This window comes from Taurulus bubalis (assembly GCF_910589615.1).
Source record: "Taurulus bubalis genome assembly, chromosome: 7".
NCBI lineage: Eukaryota > Metazoa > Chordata > Actinopteri > Perciformes > Cottidae > Taurulus > Taurulus bubalis.
In genome coordinates, this window is record NC_136595.1 from 20,318,251 (window position 1) to 20,338,627 (window position 20,377).

Below are 20,377 nucleotides of genomic sequence, written 5' to 3' on the forward strand. Positions count from 1 at the left end.
TCAGGGTTCTCAGGGCTACGCTTAGGAATACATCTGGGTGGGTGATGGTCAGGGTCTGTACCCGTTTGCTAGGCTTCTTGACGATGTGGTGACCGGCTTTGAGGGGACATCACCAGCAGCATCAGCACCTCTACTGCTTCGGTCACAGCCACTGCTGGTACTGGTGAATGGCCCTTCATCAGAAGAATCTCAAAAAATATAAAGATATATCATAAGATTAGATATGATTCATTCCCACAAAAAAATGCAGTATAAGAATAAGAAAATTTAAGACAAAGCCATTAAGAAAAAAAAAAGAAGTTGGAAATAAATATCCATATACAAACTACTTACTGTGGTTTAGATGGCGACACTCCTCCTGTCCATCATTCTCCACAAATCTCCATGGGACATTCCTCTCCTTGGTTGATCTCCTCGACATTTCTCCTTCCACTATTTACCAAATTACTACCAAAAACACGAACTATGGTAAATTGGTTAAGAATAAGAACACCTGAGAGAATTGAGGCTTTCAAGATGCAACTTAAAAACAACAGCTGGGATGAGGTGTATGCTGATGATCCTAATCAGGCCAATGATGCTTTTTTTTCATATTTTTGGAGTTATACAATAATCAGAATCAGAATCAGAAACCGTTTATTTGCCAGGAATGTTTACACAAACGAGGAATTTTTCTAGGCGGAAGGTGCATACATTAGAAATGAGACTTTAGACGAGACAAACAACAATCAACAATCAACGACAACAACAGTGCAATGGGTATTAAATTAAGTATATAATAAAGTGCTCAGACAAACAGATAACGTTAATGTAAGTGTATGTTAACGTGTCATGTGTGTTTAAGTTAAAGTGTATGTTAAGTGACATGTTTAAATATGAAGTGTGCAGAGTGACCGGTTAGAAGAAAGAAAAGAAAGAAAAAATAGTCCTCGGGGTGACACAGTCAGTCAGCATTGTCCTATTAGAAGCTGCAGGGTAAAGGATAAATATATAGGAAAGCCATGGAGGACTAAAAGTCTGCAAAGAGCATGCATGTAAAAAGAAAACTTTACTTTACAAGAAATATTTACAACGGAGAACCAATGAAAGTGAAGGGAAATATAAGTTGCATGAGAATAAACTGACTTCCATTATGAGATCACAGAAGAAGGAATACTAGAATAAAATACTAGAGGATAGTAAAAACAATATTCAAAGAACTTGAAAAGTAATCAATCAGATTATCCGAAATAAAGGCTACAAATCTGAATTTCCATGTTATTTTCTAAACAGCTCTGATGCCAAAGTGGATAATTTAAAAAGTATTGTTGACGATTTCAATGATTATTTTGTGGGTGTTGGAACTACTCTGGCCACAGATGATAACAAAAGGATTTGTTTGTTCCATATTTATCTTATTGTGTAGCGGTGTGGGGGTCTACCTATAAAACCTTTATAGATTCAACAGTTTTGTTACAAAAATGAGCGATACGCATCATGAATAATGTTGGCTACTATGAGCACACAAATCCATTGTTTTTCAGATCACATGTTATGGAATTTAATGATTTGGTTTATTATTAAATAATGCAGACAATGTACAGAGCTAAAGCAAGGTCACTACCATACTGTGTACAAAGGTTGTTTTCAATACATGAGCGTAAATATAATTTGAGAGATGTTTGTAATTTTATTGTACATAAAGCAAAAAAAGGGATTAAAGGAAGACATATTTCTATTGTAGTAGTTCAATTATGGAACAACGCTAAGATGGATGTAAGAATGGTCAACTCATTTTTGGTTTTCAAAAGGATTATTTATAAAACAATTGTTGAGGGTTACAAGTGGAAATGAAATGTATGGAAGTGTTCTTTTTTTCTTCTTCTTTATTTCGAATTAATTATCTGATTTAATTGATAATAATAATTTAGGATAGGAATATATAAGCATTTCTGCTTCTACCTATACCTTTTCAGTCTTTCTGTTTTGTATATTATATAGAATATTGTATTGCATTGTATTGGAATGATTGACTGAATAAAACACACAAACAAACAAACAAAACAGGCAGTTAGATGCTCCGGAGGCAGAAAGTAGGGATTTCCATGAAGATGGGCGAAGCTAGGTGACCGCATGCGCAGTACAAAGCTGGGGGAAAGCCGCCCCTCCTTCACGGCCATGTGGGGAGACGGTCCTCCTCTCTGTGCGGGCCTCGGTTGAACCATCCTCTTCACGCCATAGACGTGAGCAGTTCCTACCAGGGACCTTTGGGCAGGTTTTTCTCATGACTACACCAGCCTGCTGCATCAGTGGTACTGTAGCCTGGGCCAGTGCTGTGAGTCTGGAGACTGCAGGATAACCAACAACATCACAGGTATCATACTCCAGCTTGTGCCTTTTTATTAACTATACGCTGTTGGTCTATTTCATAGCAAGTAAGTGTAACTACGCTGCAGCATTCCCATGACTATATGATGAGAAAAATGTTGGTAGGGACATCTTAATTACTGTGATGAATGCCAACTTTTCTGACCGCATGGGACAAGGCCTCAAACATGAGCTGCACTGCTAGTGTGCTGTTAGCTGCTGCGTGTATCGAATATGGCAGGATGTAATGCCTTTACAGCTGCAGCTGCACTAAAGAGAATTTGCTTTGTTTAAACCTTACAGTATTTAACTTAAATTCCATTCCTTCTTTACAGGCCTTTCCATAGTGCCTCCTCTGGTGGTTTGAGTTGACCAATGATGCATCATTGCAGCAGGTAATGGAGTTATTTTACTCCGCAGTCTTTAATACAAAATAAAAAAAACTGTCAATGATTAACTGTTTTAAAAAAACATTGGGAATCTCTCTGAAGAGAGTGAAAGACAACTTTTTACTGACGCAGAATCAGAAATGCCCTTTCTTTTATTAAAGTGGGAGCTTTTCCTAATGGCTAGTGTTAATTTGCAGGTGGTCCTCCATCTTTGGCTCAAGTTTCCATTACTTGGATCAGCTGATGGTGAGTGAAATGTTCTTAAAATATCAGTTAATATAAAAAAACTGCTCTGATACAATGATGAGAGCATAGTTCAGCAGATTAAACCATGAAGATTAGACTTTGTCTTTCGCTCCTATCTGATGTGTCGGCCTAAACGACCAGTGAGGCCATTTGATTTCTACATGGCTTTTTATGAATGTATTTTCTCCCTTTTCAGGAACAACAATATGACTTTCAGTCCAAAAGGCCATTTCAAGGTGAGTTTAAAGGCTAAAAGACAAGAATCCTTAATGGGTACTTTTTCACAGCAGCCATTTTAACATGTCTGGTAATGTCAGAGTAAACAAACGCAGATGTTGGTGCGTAAAACATTTTTTGGGTGTCAAAGCCAAAAGCATCTGTGCGCCAGCATGCATAATGTCATGGTCCCTCTAAATGGAAACCGGCCATAATTGATAACCTGGCAATGCCTTTTTATAAATGGCTGTTGTGCAAGAGGCCTATGTTGCTTGATGCAATGAGTTTATAGTTCAGCAGATACAAGATACAATCTTTTGCTCCTATCTGATGTGTCAGACTAAACAACTATTTGATTTCTACATTGCTTTTTAAAACTTTATATTCTCCATTTTCAGGAACAATATGGGCTGCACGGTGGTGTAGTGGCTAGCATTGTCTCCTCACAGCAAGAGGGCTCGGGGTTTGGATGCTGGTCTGGGCGGTCCTTCTGTGTGGAGTTTGCATGTTCTCCCTGTGTCAGCGTGGGTTCCCTCCGGGTTTCTCCCACAGTCCAAAGACATGCAGCTTAGGTTAATTGGACTCTAAATTGGCCGCAGGTGTGAATGGTTGTCTGTCCCCGCCACCCTAAACCGGATAAGCGTTTCGGATGATGGATGGATGGGATATGACTTGAAAGTCTCCATCTTTGGCTCAATTTTCCACTTGTGGACGAAGACTTCTACAAGTGGTGAACGTCTTGGCATACTATGCTGGTAAGCTTAATAAAAAATAGCTTCTGATTAACCAACTAAAAGTCTGTGATGCTTTTAAGAGTAGTGGACAGATGTGATTTCTGACAACTTTAATACTGAGACTTTCAGTTAAGCTATACTTGGTCTCAATATGGCCACCATGGTACTAACCAATGTGTGCATCTACAGGTGTCTTGGAAGCTGAGAGCCATGCATGAAATAACTGGGAGCAAATGAGGTAATCATCTGTTTTAGTAAACTGGCAGTTTAGACGGCTTTATGCTTCTCTGAGGTGTCCCCTGATTCAGTTGGTAACTGGGTTTTAATGAGATTTGGAAGCATGGATGTTGTGCTTTCATTAACTGACTTGACAGCCTAACTGCCTGATGGACAAATGAATTGTGGTTCTTCAAATTTATATTAAAGATGTATAATGTCTGTGTTAAGCATGCAGAAATGCAAAGCAGATTCTGTGCCAACTTAAATCCTTTGACGGATTTCGTATGTGGCTGGACCCTCTAAATTGTCACACCAGAGAAGCATCAATCTGCCTTTATTCTGCACATTCACTTTGTGCTGCTGTGATGACACTATTTGCTACTCTTGACAAGATGGATGACGATATTTTCAACCCACCAGTTGATTTATCTGAGGCACAAAACATGTTGCCTTCAGGGTTAAGATGATTATTGTGATGCTCATTGTTTCTTTGTACTTGCAGGTGTGCCTATTCTGGTGGTTTGAGTTGACCAATGATGGGTCATTGCAGCAGGTAATGCAGTTAATTTACTCTGCAGTCCTTTTTAAAAACAGAACAGCTGTAAATGATGAGTTGTTTAAAAAACATTTGGGAATCTCTCTGAAAAGAGTGAAAGACAACTTTTTACTGATGCAGAATCAGAAATGCCCTTTTCTTTTTATTAAAGTGGGAGCTTTTCCTAATGTCTGGTATTAACTTGCAGGTGGTCCTCCATCTTTGGCTCAAGTTTCCATTACTTGGATCAGTTGATGGTGAGTGACCTTTTCTTAAAATACATTATCATTTAAAAACTGCTCTGATACAATGATGAGAGCATAGTTCAGCAGATTAAACCATGAAGATTAGACTTTGTCTTTCGCTCCTATCTGATGTATCAACTGCAGTTTGTATTCAGCCTTTAGTGTTTAATACAAAAGATGATAACAAATCTCTTCTCATCCAGACATGTACAACGTTCCCGCTGGAACATTTTCACAGCACCTGTGTTGGTAAGTTTCATCTCTCTGATGGGTATTCTGTAGCTAATTGTCATTCAGATGTGATGACTATGAATCAGGTCTCTGATCTCGTTGAGGAAGTTATAATTTAGACTGATCTGGATTTTTTTTTTAGAAAAATAACTCTACTTTTTATTTTTCTTAATTTACACAAAGCTGTTTTTTGCAGGTAAAAGCCAGATTGTGAAAATCGTGAGGATAAGCTGTCGCACAAGCATGGTGAGTATGATGAAGTGACTTTAAAAGCACTTTTAGACCCAGATGACCAGTGCAGTTGGTAGAAAGTTACTTGGCAATCTTTAATAATAAAAAGTCATTGACTGCTTAACTATGCCCCATCTGAGTCTGGAGGTGCTGCACTGTACATTGTTGGATTGTGGTTGTAGTAAATCATTGTTTTGATCCCTGTTAACTGACATTACTCCATGGAGTCTTACATTAGCTCTAGCTGACTTGGTCGGTTTTTAAATCTTTGTCCTAATGTCTGGTGTGCATATTGATCTTACTCTGTTCTGTCCCAAGGTTGTGATCGTTGACTTTGGCGGCCAGTTTGAAAAACAACAATCAGGTGAGGATACAAATCCTCCTACATGAGAAAACATTTGTGACTTGGGTTCAGTGATGTCTTAACAAATGTCTGACCTGAATTTCAATGTGGAATATTTCTGTTGCTGAGTAACCCTGGGTCTTAAACAGTGTTCCCTCTAAGTTGCGGCCGCGCAGGCTAGTCGACGTGGCCGCAATAGATTTTTCAGACCGCGCACATTTTTCAGGGGTTAAAAATCTTTTTTGCACCAGTGTTTCTGAGATGGGAGTGAGCCATCTTCACAATAATATGATTTTTGTGACGTCTAGTCTTCTTGGCCAATCAGTCTCGTTTCTCGACACGCGCTCTCTATAACTCTGCTAGCGCTCTGCCTCCGTTAGCACCCCCACTGTCCTCCTCTGGGCGCCAGGAGTGAAGCTCGCCCAGAGCACCACATGAACTCGGGCCGGTGCTGTTTAGGCTCCTCTTGGCGGGCCCTGCTCCAGCAGTTATAGGCTACCATGGCGAAAAGAAAGGCAGAGCAGGCGCCCCAGAAAAAGGTCTGCCTAATGTTCAAACATGAGTGGCTAGATGAAATAGTCCAAACTGACACAGGTAGGATGACACTTTCAGACATATTTAAATATGAAATTATTAAATTGTTTATATAGGCTACCTTTAGGAAAAATTACACATGTCAATTTAATAGGCCTATAACTGTTAAGCACTGCATTAGCATTTTTCTTTCAATAAAGTTCCACTTAAATGTTGCACCTGCTAATAAAATAACTAAACACCTTTGATACTTTTATATATCATTATCAGTCATAACCTCCCCTTATTGAAGTTCAACTAAACAGACTGGTAAAACACCATCATTAAAATGTTCCCAAAGTCCAGAAATTATAAAGGATATTGAATAAATATAAACCTTGTATGCATTTGCTGTCATCTCCTTAAATCCCCTATTGCTAACGCAGGCTTGTGGTCATTTTCGGCAGGTTGCGAATTGCTCACAGTGCTGAAATGTGCGCTCAGAAAAAAAACATTTGCTCAATGCTGAAAAAAATTAGAGGGAACATTGGTCTTAAACCTTAATCAACCAGTCATTGACTTTTAATAAGGCTTGTTTTGTTCTCCAGAAAGGAGCCGGATCTGTCGGACTGACCATGGTAAGCATTTTAAGTCCTTCACCTAGACTAGGTCTTCTATTGGTCAGCGCACCACTCTACCTGTGATGATAAGATTCTGCCAAATGATCTCATGATTATACCCCTACCGTTCCATATTTTCTGAGGCTTGTGGTCTGTAAACATCCGTCTTGTGTTTCTGTTTTCCCCACTTTATTTTGATGAGAAATCTTTTTCTCCTTCCAGAAGCCATGAAGTCCTTGCTGAGGCCCTCTGGATATCAAGAACGAATTTGTATTGTTAGTCTAAAATTGTGGCAATAAATGATGAAAATAAATACTGATTTGTGTTGCTCTCATTTTCAAAATGTATTCTGCATTTAAAAAAAAAAAGGAGCCAATTTAGTCCTTAAGTAAATGAACAAGGTCTTGGGCGAGCGCTCCAACGGAAGTGACGTTTGCCTTTACAGGAAATGATGTAGGTCAGTCTTTGCACGTCTACCTATGATGACTGTCCTTAGACCTATGTATTACCTCACGGGACCCAACAGCACTATTACATTATAAGACGGTGACATTATGTTCTGCCCCTGGGTTCCCAAGTTGGCTGTTAATCTGAACCTGTATCATAAATGTGTGACAGGCGGTTTGATACATGCTCCGGAGGCAGAAAGTAGGGATTTCCCCGAAGATGGGCGGAGCTAGGTTAACGCATGCGCAGTACAAAGCTGGGGGAGAAGCCGCCCCTCCTTCGCCGCCATGGGGGGAGACGGGTCCTCACTCCTCTGTGCGGACGGCGTTTGAATAAACCGGAGAGGACGGCAGCGGTGTTCAGTCTAGTTTCATCCGCCTCGCACCATCCTCTTCTCCGATGTTTGTGCGGTGGCTGCTGCCGTTGCTCCTGCCTCTGTCCGCGGAGGCAGACTTCTTCCAGTTAGACAGCATTTCCAATGTTTCTTCTTACTATTTTAATTACATTTATTGTAATATATGGGAGGGGGAGTGTCAGCCCAACCAAGACGACGCTACACAGCAAGGTAAGGGACATTATTCTATGCAGCGAAAGCTATCCTTTCACGAGCTATTCTGTAGCCTATTGCTTGTCAAATTGGCCACAAATGGAAAGCTAGTTGTGTTACGGTTGATGCAATTTCCTCCTTGCTGAGCAGGATTCCTGGTGTTGACGTATAACCGAGTCGTTGTCTGTGTTTTGGTGTGAGCAGTTCCTACCAGGGACCTTTGGGCAGGTTTTTCTCAGGACTACACCAGCCTGCTGCATCAGTGGTACTGTAGCCTGGGCCAGTGCTGTGAGTCTGGAGACTGCAGGATAACCAACAACATCACAGGTATCACTCCAGCTCGTGTGGGTCAGTCCTGTGAGCTGCAGTCAGCACTAGTGTAAAGCACATTTAGTCTTTTAATTCGGTGTCTTGTAATATTATTACTTTTGACTGCAACTCCACATGGACTTCTTGCAATATAAAGGGTAGTAGATGTTCCACTTGAAATGGCAATACACATTTACATCAAATTTAGATTTTTTTAGGTAAATACGAGCCATGTCAATACAGTAAGTTGTATGTTGAAATGGTGAGACTTTGAAGTCTAGATTAGAATTTCTGATACTAATTAGGTGTATGTTTGCGTGCTGAGAAGAAAACAAAATGATGGAAATATACTCTGTTATGGCATTAAACTGACTTTTTTTTCTACATTAAGGAAAGTAAGTAAAAGCCAATATAAGTTACTCTTTCAGAAGGGATTCAGAATACCTTGCTCTTTAGTGATCCTGTTTGTAGTTGCATCCATAAGTGGTCAGCAGGTTTAATTCCATATATGAGCTGTTCAATTGCATAGTTGGATACTTTAGTTGCTTGCTATTATTACCCTTTGATATTGAATATAAAACATTGAGACTTGTCAGAAAATATGAAATGACGAAGACTTCAGTTGCTTAAAAAAAAAGGTTCATAACATCAGTGAATATCTCATCTTAACTGTAGAAGCATGTGAAGAGATGTTTAAACAGAAGGTTTGAGATTCATACAAACAGTTCTCTGCTTTGTAGAACGTCCCAATTTAAATTCAATAGCACTGTAACACTGCCAGGGTTAATTCTCTATATGCTACTGCCATTTTGACACACAATCCTTTGCACACATGCAGGTCTGGGCAGGGACCTTCAGACAAAGCTCCACGGGCAGCACCTGGCCCAGTCTGTGGTTCTGAAAGCCATCCAGGGTTTTATCAACAACCCAGAGTCCAACAAGCCGCTGACCCTGTCCTTCCATGGCTGGTCCGGCACCGGCAAGAACTTTGTGGCCCGGATCATTGCCGATAACCTGTACCGTGACGGGGTGAAGAGCGAGTGTGTCCGTCTGTTCATCGCCCCGTTCCACTTTCCACATGCAAGGCTGGTGGACACGTACAAGGTGAGACATGCAGAGCCCTCTTGGCACTGAGTTTTATGTTCCGTGCCAGAAACCCACTGGCAATGTTCTTGGGACTCCCTGCTTGCTTAGTCAGATGTCTAGTCTGTGTGTTGTAATTCAGCATATCAATGATAACGATCACGGTTGGGAAAGATGCTTTTAATCAAACATTGGTCCCACGCGTACTGACTTACCTGGTGTTTGTCCAACCAGGTCACAAGTGCCAACGTGGTCCCATCTACACACTTTTACACAATCATTGCATTCAATTTCAAAATAATGTTGACACAGTGTTATTAAACAAATTAATCCAGAGGTCACAGGGTATAGTACGCAGAATAACCTTTAAACCCTGATGCCATCAAAGTCAGCAAAATCTGTGACTTGACAAGGTCTCTCTTCTAAAGTAGATTTAGATGGTTAATAATATAAATGTATCATAAAACATTTAAATTACATTTTGTACCTCATGACTTAAGTACCTTGGAAAATGTGTCTTTGTTAAAAATAAATACACAGTATATTAATGAGACAAAAATAGATTGATCCGGTCATTATGGCGGTTTTAGGGTACAAATACTTTTCAACATTTATATAATGTGAAAGTAAGAATGTAAGACCACTATAGCAGCTATACATTCCTTTAAAGGGTATATTTACTCTATTCAAAAAATGAATATAGCAACAAAAAAAGTATTTGCATTGTAAAGATATAATGGAGTAATATCTGCCTGAGCAGAGATAGGGTCTGAATTTTGTATTGAGTACCTTTTAACATCTCATATGAATATATGAGATGTTACATATAAAGTCTGAAACTGATATTTCACCTAAAGGTTGATTTTATTTATTTTTTCTTTCACTTAAACGGGAAGTTGTGTCCGAATCAAAACCTTAACAGTTGTTGTGGTTTGGGCTTTCTCTCGGTTTCCAGGGCCAGTTGAGAGAGGCGATCCGGGACATGGTGTTGCGCTGCCCTCAGACTCTCTTCGTCTTTGACGAGGCTGAGAAGCTTCACCCGGGCCTCATTGATGCCATCAAACCCTACATGGATCACTATGACAACGTAGATGGAGTCAGCTACCGCAGAGCCATCTTCCTCTTCCTCAGGTTGGTTTATGTCAGGCACGTCCTGTCTGTTGAAGCTGGGTCAAATACTCAAAATGTATTGCACCTCTGTCCCTGGTATTCTGGCAGCTCATCTGAAATGAATGATGTCCCTTCTCTTGTCTCCATTAGCCCTCTTTATTGATTTTTATGTTTTCAATTACTCTTGTCGGATTTCTGTTGGCAGATAATCTGCTCAGTCTAATATAGAAACACACTTTTCAACACACGATGTAGGAGAGGCCTGGGATCACTAAAAAACTATGGTAACATATACAAAATCACAAGTTAAATGATTATGGAGAAGTTTCGGGTGATGACACATAAACAAAAAAATAGTTGTGAATAATATATTATATTTTTGCAAATAAATCTGACACACTGCCCCTTTAAGTATGACGTTAATGTATTTAAAGATGGTATGCAAAGAAAAAGTTTAATTATTTGCCAACCCTCATCTCTTATGTGAAAAAAATAAAATCCTCGAGATTTTCCTTCATGTTTTCTAAATGCCTATTGTCTCTCCAGTAATATTGGTGGAGCTACGATCAATGATGTAGCGCTGGACTTCTGGCACTCCGGTCAAAATCGAGAGGACATTGGTATGGAGGACCTGGAGCATCGTCTCCGAGCTGAAACTATGGAGTCCCATGGTATGCTCTCTCAACCGGTTTCCAGATGTTCAGCTCTCCTCGGCAGTGGTTTAATTGTTAACTTTCGCTCTCTGCCTCATTCACCCTGGGCAGGAAGTGAACCATTTTTGTGTAACTGTGTAAACTGCAAACCTTTTTCCATGTGTGGTTTGGGTGGGGGAGAGTTAAAATTACTCAACTGACCCACGATAATTAGTTAAAAGCATGCATTAAGCTGCAACCAGTATTGATTTTCAGATACCATAAATCAATGTTTTGTGTTCAACCAGAAAAGACTTTTCTGGCTTTCATTGTGTTTGTGGATTTCTAAGCATGGTTCTCTTTCCCAGGTGGGTTCGCTCAGAGTGAGCTGATGTCTGGCCACTTGATCGACTTCTTTGTGCCATTCCTGCCTCTGGAGTACCGCCATGTCAAGCTCTGTGCGCGGGACGCCTACGCCGCACGAGGCCTGGAGACGGATGAAGCTACGCTGGATGAGGTGGCCAAGGCGATGCTGTATGTCCCGAAAGAGGAGAGACTGTTCTCAGCTCAGGGGTGCAAGTCCATCCCGCAGCGGATCAACTTCTTTCTCCCTTAGGAGGAGAGAGAGGTACAGACAGTAAGAGAGACCTGGCGGAGGTGTGAGATTGCTTTACCAGCCCATCTGCGTACAGAGCCACAGCGGAGATGTGTCCTCTCTGCTCCACGTACTCTCCCCCGACAGATGCAACACGTGTCTGTCCAGGTCCCTCAGAGAAGGCCAGACAGCAGGACTAGTAGAAAAGGGGAAAGCTGCTCGACTCATCCTGGAGACATGAGTAGTGCCGGACGGTCATCATGTGCAGTTTGATCCTCACAGTATCAAGACGGAGAATTCGACAGTGGTTATGGTTTTGCGTTGTAAGTCATGGAGAGGTACTGATACACTTTTTGTCTCGCTATTTATGTCTGTTCACCTTGGCCAAAGTCTTAGTTTCACTGTTATTTAAGTTTACTTCATGTATTGTTTTTTGCCTGCAAGAATTACACTTAAGCACTGATTATTTATTGTCAAAGCTCAACATTTTACTGTCCCAGATTATTTTTTTGTGGAGTTGTTTATGTAAAAATTTTATGGGAACATACGGTATAAGTAAATATTAAATGGCACTGTAGTGTGGATGTGTAACAGCTAACATACATGGTGCTGTGATGCAAATGTTACTTGAGATTGTTATGGAAATCTTCCTTTTTCTTTTTGTAAATATGTTTAATAACAGTGCTTTTAATATATTTGCAATAGTCATTTACTATCGTTTCACATCTCTTGGTATTGTCTGATCTGCTGCTGTTGATTTTTGGGCATACTTAACAAATATATTTTATTCACTGACTTTGTTTTAAAGTGTTCACTCATGCGTTCACTTTCACATACTCTCACACAGGTTTGAGGTTGTCCGCTTTAGTGCTTTCACTGCCAAAGCTCAGAGTCACGTCAAAAGAAGAACATGAAAAGAAATATCAGAAATGGTTTTATGAAAATAAACGCCCACAGTAAAGCAACAGAAGTTTCCTATATGCATTAATTCAAGGCAATTCAATTTGCAGCTGCCCGGCTGTGGAGTCTAGTACGGGTAGCCGTCAGGGAAAGCCAGTCCTTGGAGGCACTGCGCCCCTCCCTTAGGACCTTCCTCCTTGTAGCTGGGCGGGAGGAGGCAGTCCTCCTCGCTGGGAGGCAGGATGGCTTCTGGGTCGGCCTTCAGACGTTGCCTCTGGTTGTCTAGGAAAGCCAGGGAGAAAAGCGCCTCGGGGCTGCACATGAACTTGTAAATGTACTGTTCCTCAGCCACCTCCAAGAAGAGCCAATCAGAGGCCAGTGAATCCCTTTATCTTCTGCATGATGCCCTTCTCGTAGTACCTCAGAGAGCGGCTCAGCTTGTCTTCATGAACAACAACACATGCTCACGCTTTCCATGTAGGATTGTTTTGTTCTAAAATGTCAAATGACAAATATAACAAGTAAACGCATGATGTACTACAACTAGGTTGTAAATTAACCATGAACATCAAATATAAGAGAAAATAAACTGCATTAAATACATTCATAAGTAACCTAGATACTTATCAAAGACGCAGGTAATTGTAACAAAATCTATGTTTTAAATACATTTTACTGCCATCTACAGGTAGAAAGGGGAAACCCTTTTTACTCTGCTCTCCTGTCTCCTTATACAGGCTCTGCGGTCCCTCAAGAAACAGCACAATGAGATGGAAAAATAAATAGTGCTTTGATCATTACTTTTATTAAACTATATTATGAACTGTGTTGCATTAAACAATGCAACGATTAATTGAATTTTTGCTCATTGTTGTGTACAATGGATACATGCATATTAAACTGCCTGTAGTCAACTACTGTTGCTAACATGCTCCCATCAGCCCAGGTTTATTTATTTGTATTGATTAATTTATTAATATTATGTATGTGTTCCTTCTATTGCCGTGGCTTTTATTTTGACAGACTCGTATTTCCGGTAACCTGCTTTGCGTCTCTTCCAAAGAAAATAACAAAAGAAAGATTTGCAAAAACTGGTTCTTTCGTATTTTGGTTTTTAGATTCAGACTAAAAATACCCTTTTGCTTTTTGGGTTTTCAACCCGAAAACGAAAAAAACATAGGATTTCTGTATTTTTTTTTCTTTTCGAATAAACTATCAAACAAACTACGAACACGTACACGGATCCTTCAAGCCAGTATATTTCGACATTTCCTCTGGCTTACAACACATTTACCTGATTTTGCATTGATTTGAAACCCGTGACTTCATATATACATATTATTTACCTACAGTGCATCGCTCTTCTGTGGGCGTGCATCAAGCAAACGCGTGGTCTGCACCCATTGGCTATAGCAATTATCCTTCCAGATTTTCTTCCTTTTGATTGGCTGAAATGAGCAACGTTTCCTCATTGAGGTTCAAAGCCGTCGTCCAATCAGATTCAGACATCTGTTCCGAGCCGAGAGGAGAGTAGCGGCAGCGACTCAACGCGTTTCACTGTAACGTTACTGTATAAGAGACTGGACCTAGGATCACCGCCTGCTCTGTGGTACAGACAGAGTATACCAGCTAGATTCATTTGAAAGTCGTAGTTGTATTAGGAGAGGTGCTTCAGCTCGTCACGATGACGGCACTGTCGTTGCTGTTTTTGGCCGTTTCGGCCGCATCTGCATTGGCCGAGTCCAGTGTGTATTTCCGAGAGCAATTTGAAGATGGGGGTGAGATCATTTTTCTATTTAATTATACCTAACGCCTCATTATGTATTTGTTTTTCTGAGATTTGTTGAAACGTGTGTTTGATATCACAATATTAAATCGGTCCGTTAGTGGTGGCTATTATTCATGTTAAGAGGTTGGAATGGTTCTTTTGACATGACAGCTCATCATTTTACTATTTATGTGTGTCTGCGTACTGTTCGGGTTGAGCTGCATGTAGTCCAACTTACATTCATCTTTTGACCTGTCTCCCCTCCCTTCCTCTTCGTCCTCTCCATTTTACCCCCACAGCTTTCATCAAACCCCGTCTGTCTCCCCATCCCCCTCTTGCACATCTCTCCCATGGTCATTCTCTGTTCCCCTACTTTACCTATCTGTGTTCGCTCATCACCAGCCTCATAGCAAAACAAGAGGTGTAGATGGTGAAAGCGGTCACCTAATGCATGCCCCTGCAGCGCAACACATTCCAAGTGCACCTGCACTGGTGCATCATCCATCAGTGGTGGATTAGCAGTTTGTGAGTGTATTGCTGTGCAGCTCAACCTACACTTGTTTGTGCAGATGCCTGGAAGAGTCGCTGGGTGGAATCCAAGCACAAGTCCGACTACGGCATGTTGGTCCTGAGTGCAGGGAAGTTCTATGGAGATGCAGAGGCAGACAAAGGTGAGTGCAAACCTTACATTGTGGATCTTTGCAAGATGGTTTACTCCCATGTTGTTTTAGGTGTGTTTTTATAGATTAAGGGCGTGTATCCTGTTTGTATGCACACTGTGTTGAGGAGATTTAGGGAGAGACTAACAGGGATTTAGTGGGATTCCAATACATTGTATTGTCGTCTTTTAAAGGATTAATTCTTCAGTTGTTCATGTGACATTTGATAGTGGCACAAGACAGAGAAAATATAACAGTGCAAATCTACACATGCGACTTCATCTCACTGACCTGGAGATTAGAGCTGGAAGTGAGTCACACTTTAGTAGTCACACTAGTGACTGATTCTGTGTGCTCATACAGTATGGCATTATTGTTTAGGGTATTCTCCCCAAATGAGATTAGTCTGAATATAAAGCTTCTAGTCGTGAATCTGAAGATGGGCTTGTATCCCAGTGAAATCACCATGGATGCTGTCAGAGTTCTTCCATTATTCACTTTCTGTGGAGCAGCTCCAGGATTTGACTCGACATGACATCACAGCAGGCTGTCTCTCTGCTGTAAAAACTGACTTGTTGAAATTCAGGCATTTCAAATACTCTGAACAATTGAATAGAACCAACACTGGTGACTTAAACCTAATGCTGGATGGACGGATGGATATATGTTTTATTCATCCCCAAGGGGAAATTAGTTTGTCATAGTAGCAGCTTACAGACACAAAAATAAAAACAATAAGGATGAAAGATATATATATATATATATATATATATATATATATATATATATATATTAGTGTGTGTGTGTATGCATACAGAAAAACTCAATATGTACAACAAAAGAGCAAAGAGTATTCATTTTGGAAATAAAATTTAAACAAAGTGCAAAAACACGTGTATGAAGTGTATATAAACATGTACAGTAATCTTCCCTTAATGCGGATGCATTGCAGTAAGATTTTCCTTTTCGCCGCAGGTCTGCAGACGAGCCAGGACGCCCGCTTCTACGCTTCCTCATATCGTTTTGATGACTTCAGCAACCAGGGCGAGCCTCTAGTCATCCAGTTCACTGTGAAACATGAGCAGAACATTGACTGTGGTGGAGGCTACGTTAAACTGTTTCCCTCTGGCCTCAACCAGGAGGAAATGCACGGAGACTCCGTCTACAACATCATGTTCGGTGAGTGTGGATAGTTTTAACAGTGGACCAAAGGACTCGTTTATTCTTTCAGTGAACTGTAAGTTGCAAAGTGTATTAAATGTTATTTTTCATTGAAGATGGAATTTAGATATTCCTTTCCCCCCCCTCCCCCCATTAGGTTTACCTAGTTTCTACGCTTAAGGATTAGATTCCAAATGTTTACTTATTTATTTTTTGCCTGTTCAGGTCCTGACATTTGTGGCCCTGGCACGAAGAAGGTTCATGTCATCTTCAACTACAAAGGCAAGAACCATCTGATGAACAAAGATGTCAGATGCAAGGTGAGATATCAATAAATCGTTCTTTGTTATTACATTTATTTCGGGGAAAAAAACTCTAATTGTTATTGCATGAAGAAATTGGTCCTGAAGTTTGATCCAGCCATTAGCATTTTGTATCACATTCTAAAGTTTTACATGTAAATACGTCATTCTTATAATGCAATCAGAATAACAATTATTTTATGCCTTACAGGATGACGAGTACACCCACTTGTACACACTGATTGTCAACCCCGACAACACTTACGAGGTCAAGATCGACAATAAGAAGGTTGAGTCTGGCAGTCTGGAGGATGACTGGGACTTTCTGCCTCCCAAAAAAATTAAGGACCCCAAAGCCAAAAAGCCAGAGGACTGGGATGACCGGGAGGAGATTCCCGACCCTGAGGATAACAAACCAGAGGTCAGCAGGCTTGAGCCACTCTAGAAATTGATTTTGTTTGCATTTTTCTCATAGTGATACACTCATCTTTTGCAGCATTCACTTAATTTGTATGAAAGCCCAAAGTCTTTTTTAATGTCTTCACCTGTATGTCTTTGTTAGGACTGGGAAAAGCCAGAGAACATCCCAGATCCTGATGCTAAGAAGCCTGATGACTGGGATGAAGAGATGGACGGAGAGTGGGAGCCACCTATGGTCGCTAACCCTGATTACAAGGTAACGGCGACACATTTGAACACGTAATATACGTTGTTCAGTCAATAGAGTTCAGTCAATAGAGTACACTACTACTGTGTCCAAAGTAACTCTTTGATAAATAACTCAATACTCTATATTAACACAATTTTATGTGAGCGTCCAATACATCAGTATAAAATGTATACAGTGTCCTCAACAATTACCACAGTGTAATAAAATATGTATTTTCCAGAGCAAGTACATCACTTTTTGATAAAAAAAATCCCACAGTGCATTACAGTTACCCAATCTGCAAGTAAATACAGGTGTGAATTTGGACACCTTCTGTTTCAACACCAATAAAGCTTGAGTCGTATTTGTGCCAAACACATTGACTTAATGTATTTAAATCACAGTGAGGGAGTAATAACTTTTGAGCATGCAATCTGTCCAGCAACTAGCATGAGCTATTTCTTTATCATTTATTCCAGTCAATCAATCCAATCTTAATGAGCAAATGTATTTGTTTTTTGTGTGACTGCTCTGACATAAACCACTCTGTGTGTGTTGATAGGGTGAGTGGAAGCCCAAAGAGATCAACAACCCCGCCTACAAGGGCAAGTGGACCCACCCTGAGATTGACAACCCGGAGTACACAGCCGATTCTGAGATCTATAAATATGACAGCTTCGGCGTGATCGGACTCGACTTGTGGCAGGTAAGCACATACTGTAGCTGACTGGCTTATTTATAGGGCTGCACAATTAATCCAACATGTTATCAAAATCACAATATGACCTACTGCGATTTTATAACCGTAGGAGGCGCAATATTTGTTAAAGGTGAAATTTGAGTCAAAATACCATTTTCAGATTAAATGTAGTCCTGCTGCAGAGATTTCTTGGCTGACTCATGATATTCCACTTATTTAATAAAGAAGGAATTTGCTAAAATGAACAACAACAATAAATTAGTATGTGAATTGAACATTGAACATTGAATTATATCCTTCTAGAAAAGTAGTAAAGTAGACTTTATAATGTTTGAGTGTTTCTTCTGGTTTGTTCACAAAATAGTTTCTTTACTATTTAAAATGTGAGACGCTATCTTAGTTTCCTTTTATCTCAATTTATTATTTATCTTATTTTCTGTTTGAAAACTGTAGCTTTCCTTTGGTTGGATTTGCTTGCATGAAGCAGCTGACAGTGAAATGTGGACTTCTTTTTGATTTAGGTCAAGTCTGGTACCATCTTTGATAACTTCCTGATCACCAACGACCCAAACCTGGCGGAGGAAGTAGGCAACGACACATGGGGTAAAACTAAGGTCAGCCCAAAACTTTTATCTTAAGCCCGGCATGTATTCTGTTCATGTATTTTGTGGTGTATTTTCCATAATTGAATTGCTTGGTGGGTGGAGCTTTCAGTAAGGTTGTCTATAGACAACCGCTGTTACAAAGGTATGATCCCTTTATTAATTTGTTGTCTTCATGTGAATCCTCTCCAGGATGCAGAGAAGAAGATGAAGGAAAGCCTTGAAGAGGAAGAGAGAAAGAAACGTGAAGAAGATGACAAGCAGAGGGGAGAAGAGGCAAAGGAGGAAGATGAGGAGAAGGATGATGATGAGGAGGAGGAGGAGGGAGATGAGGAGGAGGAGGAAGAAGAAGAGGAAGAGGAGGACGGGGAAGAACAGGAGGAGGAGGAAGAGGACACAGACTCTAAACTCAAGGACGAGTTATAAACTTCATGCAGGAACTAACTGTGTGTCGATGAGCCATTGGAACGAGGCTGGAGAGATAGACCCTCATGACTGACACCCTGGGGTGGGGGGGTGGGGTGGGGTGGTATGGGAAGGGGTTTTCCATGTGTTGGTTTACAAAGCAAGGGAGTAGGTAAAAAAGGGCAAATATTGTTCTGTTTCCATGTGCTACTACTACTACTACTATTGTTATTGTTATTATTAAACGAGGAATAGTAATAGAAAGAAGGAAGATGTCAGAACGAATGTCAAGACAGGAAATCAAATCAATCAGCTAAATTGTTTTGCCCAACAGAAATGTATATCAATTGTGTTCTTGAAAAATCTGGGTTTTTATGAAGTATAATGTTGTGGTGACATGGAAAGCTATATTTGGTATTTGGAAGATACCATGAAAATGTTCTGTTTACCTCCATGTTTTTTCTCTTTTTTTTTCCTTTATCTTTTGCAGTCACTCTGTCTCATGGCCCCTTTTTTAAAAAGCTTCGTCAATCTCAAACGATTCGAAAGCGTTCGACAAGATTACACAGGTTATTTTACCTGCTCGTATTTAAATGTTTTGATTTGAACAAGGGTTAATGGCATGATGCATCAAGACAGATGCAATATATCTGACGACCTGTTGGGAAAAAGCCGTCATCTATAGGATGATAATACAGGGTGCTTTAAGGTGAAATCCCTTGCATAGTTTTGTACTGTATAGTTAACACTTTTTTTTCACTTCAATGCATATACTGTAGTCTTGTGTGTCTAAATAAAGTGTGCTCAAACTCAGATGTACATTGAGAGCACTCTAGTAGCAGGTAGGCTTACATCCATTTGGTACGTGTTCACTTTAGGTTTACTCATAGTAGGTGTACACAACCAGTTTTCCTCATATTTTGATGCTGATACCTCTGCACTACTGTACCCCAATACACTGTCCCAAACTGTCTGAGAGATGATTCTTTTGTAAAAGACACATTTTGTACTAATGGTAGTAATTGAAGTGGGAAGATTTTCATGTTGCTGTGTTAAAAAAAATAATAGACAGGTGTTCTGTTCAATAAAATCAACCAGTGGAAAAGGAGCAGACATCTTACTCAAATTGGTTTTGGTAGTGGCTTTTTATTTTTGAATGCATTCCTTTACATGCACAGCACAGGCTTGTATGACATGTTTTTCCTCTTCATTTGACTAATTGATAGTTACTTTATAACGGTGGGGGAAAGTAACCAAGTACATTTCCAACAACTGGCAGATCGATGCTTGTGTAGGCATCATATTTTATATAAAACAGCACATGATCTGACATGAATAGATTACACTTCCAAATAGTACATACAGTAGTTCAAATTAGCCCCACCTACTGGTAGTAATACTAATAAATAGTACACATGCGAAAAGGGCATTTTAGCATACTTGAATGCAGGACTTTTACTTGTAATGAAGTATTTTTACATTGTGCCAGGGCGATTGGTGTCTTTAACACTATTTTTAAACTATGGGTTCACTTCCTACACCCCCCTCCCTCCCCCTCGCATACTTCAATTACCAGATAATGACTTAACAGACATTTATTTGGATTCTTTGAGATTATTACTTAATGCAAATTGTCACAA

At 40.1% G+C, this 20,377-nt stretch overlaps 2 protein-coding genes across 2 annotated transcripts; both read left to right on the plus strand.

Annotated features, from left to right (window-relative positions):
* Positions 1-7,714: 7,714 nt before the first annotated feature.
* Positions 7,715-12,517, plus strand: tor3a (torsin family 3, member A; the record flags this gene model as incomplete). The annotated part of the gene is made up of 6 exons (XM_079221318.1): positions 7,715-7,880; positions 8,067-8,189; positions 9,010-9,275; positions 10,210-10,385; positions 10,911-11,035; positions 11,365-12,517. The coding sequence occupies 6 exons, from the start codon at positions 7,715-7,717 to the stop codon at positions 11,610-11,612; spliced, it is 1,104 nt and encodes a 367-aa protein (XP_079077444.1). The 3' UTR covers positions 11,613-12,517.
* A 1,658-nt stretch (positions 12,518-14,175) lies between these two features.
* LOC306738605 (calreticulin-like) lies at positions 14,176-18,813 on the plus strand (the record flags this gene model as incomplete). The annotated part of the gene is made up of 9 exons (XM_079220481.1): positions 14,176-14,269; positions 14,829-14,930; positions 15,894-16,097; positions 16,305-16,399; positions 16,593-16,802; positions 16,944-17,057; positions 17,593-17,736; positions 18,252-18,344; positions 18,525-18,813. The coding sequence occupies 9 exons, from the start codon at positions 14,176-14,178 to the stop codon at positions 18,756-18,758; spliced, it is 1,290 nt and encodes a 429-aa protein (XP_079076607.1). The 3' UTR covers positions 18,759-18,813.
* Positions 18,814-20,377: the final 1,564 nt, after the last annotated feature.